This window comes from Poecilia formosa, unplaced genomic scaffold (genome assembly GCF_000485575.1).
Source record: "Poecilia formosa unplaced genomic scaffold, Poecilia_formosa-5.1.2 Scaffold2564, whole genome shotgun sequence".
Classification (NCBI taxonomy): domain Eukaryota; kingdom Metazoa; phylum Chordata; class Actinopteri; order Cyprinodontiformes; family Poeciliidae; genus Poecilia; species Poecilia formosa.
In genome coordinates this window covers 1-5,780 of record NW_006802503.1, presented here as the reverse complement: position 1 = coordinate 5,780, position 5,780 = coordinate 1, and the positions used below count along the sequence as shown (strand labels likewise).

Genomic DNA, 5,780 nt, shown 5'->3' with positions numbered 1-5,780 from the left:
TGTTTTTATGCCATATTAGATTCGTTGTGTTGATGCATTTTGACCTGCTTCAATTTTCCACCACAACACCCCATTCACTCAGTGCGTTATAGTTCCACATCGCTTAGGATTTGTTGCTGCGCGCTTGCGCAGTGTGAAGGAAAGAGGAGACCTGCTGCACAGGCAGGCTGCGAAATGAGAGGCAGGTGATCGGTTTGTGTGATCGGCAACAAGAGACCGTACCGTGATCGGCGATCACCGATCATTCACTTTTTCACGGAAATCGGCCAATTATGATCGGTGGCCGATCAAACGGCACACCTCTAATTTTAATGGCATATTTTATAAATTGTTGGCTCTGTCTCTCTACCAATTCCCGGTGATCTAAGCTTCCCGTGATTGTTTTTGACACCTTCCCACTGGTAAATGTTCTGGAGGTGAAGCTGTCACTTCTAGGCTTTTGTGTTGTCAAACCTCTTGACAGTTTTATTGTGTAGCAGGGATTCCTAAAAATTTAAATGACTGCCATTGAAGTGGTTGCACTTTTTGCTGCCTCTGCTGGCATTACACAGTCAAGTCTATCAGTTTTCCTCTGTCACCCAAATTTGTGGTTTGCTTCTCTTACATCTACTATATTAGAAGATGGGGAAAAAATAAAGTACGGTGTTACCTTGCCTGTAGGGAGTCCCAGTTTGTAAGTTGGACTGAAACAGCAGCCCAGCATCGTAGAACACACTCATACTGTCCTTTCCTCCGCCGTGTGTGCAGCCGACGTCGTGGCTCTCAACTGTGTCCCACACCTGAGGAATCAAAAAAGGCTCTCAAGACAAAATGTTATTAAAACAACTCTAAAAAAAAGAATGTTTAACACAGATGCTTTGGTTTTTAATGTACAGGCAGAACATGGTCAGTAAGCACTTTTCCTTTTCACTTTCTGCCGCCTCATTTCAGGAGAGAAGATCACCTTTTTCTGCGTCAGACGGTATTTCTTGTTAAGAGCGATGACGCCTTTGTCCACAGCCACCAGCCCCACTGTGGCCTCAGGATCTCCTGTGATTTTCAGGTCAAACTTCTTCCGAGGTTCGTAGGAGGTAAAGGCAAAATATCTCTGTGGCTCTAGTTTCAACTTAAGAGAAAACAGAAAAGAAATTTAGGTGTACACCAACTCAATGAAATTAAGTAAGAGACTTACCTATTTAACTACTGAAGCAATTATTTCCCTATTAGACTCACTATTACCATGTTCTAACTCCCACTGGTAAAAGATGATTCCCTATTTAACTTTTTGTTGTGCAAAAAAGAACTTAATACTAACCCAGGAATTACTCTCAAGAAATGTTTCTGTTTAATGTTTATTGTCCCCCCCAAAAAAAACAGAATATGATTTTTGGCCCTGGAATCAATTCAAAAATCTGAATTCAAATGGAAGAAATGTGTATTTTTACAAAATAAAAAAATCATAAATGCCTTTTTTTTTTTAGTAATGAAACAAAAAAAGAAAGTCAGAGCAAGAAGAGCATGCAGTAAGTGGCCAGGGGATGGGAACTGAACCTGGGACAGCTCCATTGAGGACCGTAGCCTCTGTCCCACCTGGTGCCCATCGTTGCATTGGTTTAATTTTCCCCCGTGAGCCCTGCTGCTGCACATTGCCTCACCGAGCCCATGCAGGAGTCCTTCACGTCCACCCAGACTGAGTCCGACACCACCTCGTTGTCATTGGGATGGTAGAAGGCCAGGATGCGGAATGACGGCAGCATCTCCTTGGTAACGGTGAATATCGTGGATATCATCGCTTGATCTTTAACTCTAAAGCGTCCATGCTTTATTAACTGACCTCTGCTCTGGATCTGAAAGTAGGAATAATAATAATAATTAAAAAAAAAAGACTGATCAGCTCTCTGTGGAACATTTATACTTCAGAAGTTCTTACTGCACACACACACACAAAAAAAAAACTTGCTCTCGCACCAAATATGTTACGTCATTTTCTGGGTTTTCCTGATTGTTGAGGCTTATAACCACTTTCATATCCTCTCCTGGGCTTACTTCTGCTGTTGTCACTCCTGCAGAGACGGTTTTGGTCATTTGTATAAAAGGGCCTTTATGCATAGTTAGATGACAAATGTAGTTTAGTGTTTACCGATGTAGACGTAGTTTTTGCTTGTTGAGCTATAAGGGAGAGCCGTCATGCTTGCCCATGCTTGTCGTTCAGCTGGAATTTGAGGATTTTGGGTTCTTACCTACATTTAAACAAACATAAAAAAACAAAATGAAGAAATATACATAAACATTGTTAATTCAGTAATTTAACTCTTAATTCAGTAATAGATATCCTGCAAGCGATATTATGTAAAAGAAGATTCTTTCCTTATTTAGGGAAGATTTATTTAAAACACTGTTGTCAGAAATGTGAGAAATGTACAAAGGCGTTCAAAGTTTATTTTAAATGTGAAGTCAGCATGCAGAATAGTTGTCTGCAGAGAAAATGTGAAACAACAAACATGCAATTCTATCACTTCTCAGAACTCATTTTATCTTTTTTTTTTTTTTTTTAGAACATGATAGAAGTATAGAATCACACACATGAACAAGGAATGCAAAAAAACACTCCAGGACTTACTGTGATTTTTAACGGTCCAGCGTTTTCCACCGTATTGATTGAAAGTCTTGCCATGCCGTTGGCAGAAGTAACGCCTTCAACCTCAGCTTCATCGATCGCAACAGGAACTCCTTGTGCTGAAGTGCCGTCGGGATTCAGAACCTCAACCTTTCAAGAAACAATCAGACAAAGATCAATCGTATCTGACAGAGATGTGTGTGTTCATACATCCGTACAGAAAAGTGAAGAAAGAGGATGTTTGAAGAATATCTTTGGATCAATTAAAATGCATTCAGCTCTAAATTGCATGAGCAAAAGTTGATAAATAAATTTCACACAGTGAGATTGCACGTCCTGCTGACTGCACATGCTAAAGTGATCCTGACTGCCATAATTAAACAACGACTTTGCGTGTTCATCACGGTGAGCGTCAGAGAGTGCTGTCTAAGAAAGACTAAGTTTGACGGTGTGGAGTTGAAGGTGTAATATTCATGACAATCATACATTTTCTTTAAACAATCATCTCAGTGATATAACACAAAATCTCCAAACAGCTATATTTGCTCTCCCACTTCATCTGTCCAATCGTACCTCAAATCTTCCTGTGACTATTTGGAGTTAAGGGATTTTGATTACTTCACCCAAACATTGCAAACCAAGCCAAGCCCATAATAGTTTATTGCAAAATAAATGTGTTTCATGGCGGCCTGCAAAGGAACTTTAGGGGGGAAACTTATCTTGCGCATAGGACAGATCTTTTTATTTGTTCTACCTTCAGTATCCCTTTGGCTTCATGATGGTTTTCCGGTCTACTTCTTAAGTTTAGTCGTGGTGTTTTGTTTTTGGTTTAACTGCAGATATATTGTCAGCATTAATCTGACATTTGCCTGCACAATTTTCTGGAAGATGCAGCAGATAAATATAATGTCCATTGCCTTTTCTGGGCTTTACAGACACACTCCTGCAAAGAATCCAGACATAAACCATGGAGCTGCCATGAAGTGATAGTGTGTTGGGATTATTCTGTAGCATCCTGCAGCTCAGAGTTGGCATTGCTGCGGGATGTTACTCGTCTGTTTCTATTTCTTAAATGCGCCAAATAAATGGCAAGCGATGTTCTCCGTCATTGTGTCTATGCCGTCTCTTCGCCACGGTGACGGCAGGCGTTTTTGCTCACCAGTTTGCACCTGCTTTTCAAATGAGCTAAAGACAGACTCAAAAACAGCACCCGCGCAATCTGGTGCAGTTTTAACAAATTGCATTGCGGGTGGTAAGTCATTGCATCTCCTCCTCCCAGTATCTTGCGCTAAATTTAGACACGCTAAATTTATTGCGACTGTGATGTTGGTCATTTTGCAGAGACAATCCTGTTTGTGTGCGTGTGTGCTGTCAAGTTTGCACTTATTGTTGAACATGCAAACCTTTTAAATAACAGGGTCATGTTTGTATCACACTTCACAAAGGGATTTGCTTAGTCTTTAAGTAACCACAGCTGTAAATCAGTCATGAAACTAAGATAATTGACAGTTAGTCTTTATATGCTTAAAAAACAGAAAATCTTACCGCAAAATCAAAAGATAATCCTGGTTTGAAATATTTGGGAGATTTGGTGAACTGGATGGTATAAGGTGACGTGACAATATAAATGTCTCTCAGTTCTGCCTCCACCATCTCACTACCTGTGGAGATAAAATCAAAAACTTTTGGGTTTTCACTTTATTGTTTTACAGCAGCTAGGACAGCCAATGCAGCTTTGCATGGCCGAAGGACATAACTTAACAGATAAACCGGCATGTTGTCACTATACAGTTTTAAAAAACAAAGTTTTTTAAGTTTAGTCATGTTTTTGTTTGGTTTGATTTAATTGCTAAAATGTTCCAATTTTATACTACAGAACAAAGACAAGTACAAAGAAAAATAAAAAAACAAGGACTGTGATGATGAGAAACTTGATGAGATGCAGACTTTGATTTAATAAGTCGGCTTTCAGGACTCCTTTTATTGAAACAGTACGTATGTATCCATATGTATAGCTATGGCTTACTTGCAGAAGCATAAATCGATTCATGTTTCTTTTAAATTTAAGATAAAAACAATAAAATCTTTGCCTGGACTTAGTCTTAGAACAGAGTTTGCCTGTTCTCTTGGTGCATGTGTCGGTTCTCTCCGGGTTTTCCAGCTTCCTAAAAACAACGTTAGGTTGACATTTTGAAAATTTCCCTTGAGTGATAATGTGTATGTGTTTGGCTCAGTGCCACCCTGTAGGATGAGCAGGCAGATGAATTTTGTAAGATGAATTTACTGGTTTATTTTATATTTATGGGTTTAGTTATTAATTGTACTGTGGCATATACAGAAGTTGTTGGTGACGTATTTAAATTGAACCTTCAAATTCAAATGTATTACTTTTCTCAGGGTATAAACTATTTATCTTTTAATACAATAAAGAGCTTTTATTCTCATGTTGTTTTTCTCCAAATAATGAAAGTCACAGAAAACTGTAAACTGACTACCACAGTTTTGTGACACTGATCCCCACCGACCTCTGCTTCTCTTACCGTCGCTCGTCAGCACGCTGACCGCCACAAATATGGAGCTGCCCATAAGATCGGTGAAGTTTTCAAAGCTCTGAGTAATGTGTTCTCTCTTCAGGGTCACCACTCCTTCTCCTCTCTCGATCTAATGTCACACAACGCAGGTTAACTTTAGAGTTTGGTGTTGTCACACATTTACATCTCATTTACACTCACAGGCAACTGTAGTATCTAACCACACAGCTGCAACTCAATGTATTCACCAACAATGTCAGTGGTTTGTTACATTCCTAGCTGTTTGAAGACATCCAAAAATTAGAAAGAATGAACTCCAGTGAAAATGCTTCCCATTCTTACGAGCTAGTTTCAAGTTAGTAACTGGGGCTTTGTTTAAAGAAACAAAGTTTTTCCACAGTGTTTCCATGACAACTTTCCAGTTTTAAAGTGCCGTACTTAGAAAAAGGTGAGATTTCATCGGTACAAACTGTCTGTTTCACAGACATAAAGCCAAATGCAACAGAAAAATAACTGAAGGTAAAGACCTACCGGCACTCTCTGAAGTGAGCTGGGGAAACTCTTCTTTTGATTTTGATGGACAACTCCAAAAGCTCCATATGCAGAGCCTTCTACATCTTCACCAAACATGTACCTGAAATCAGCAGGAAGGC

The 5,780-nt window shown here is 39.5% G+C and overlaps 1 protein-coding gene across 1 annotated transcript; it reads right to left on the bottom strand.

Annotated features, from left to right (window-relative positions):
* Window positions 1-641: 641 nt before the first annotated feature.
* On the bottom strand, window positions 642-5,772 carry LOC103133309 (complement C3-like; the record flags this gene model as incomplete). The annotated part of the gene is made up of 9 exons (XM_007545086.2): window positions 5,659-5,772; window positions 5,137-5,257; window positions 4,142-4,257; window positions 2,600-2,746; window positions 2,120-2,219; window positions 1,948-2,042; window positions 1,635-1,826; window positions 944-1,105; window positions 642-779 (listed from the first exon to the last, which is right to left on the bottom strand). Coding segments are annotated over exons 1-9 (1,170 nt in total), but the record flags the coding sequence as incomplete, so codon positions are not given.
* Between the last annotated feature and the right edge of the window lie 8 nt (window positions 5,773-5,780).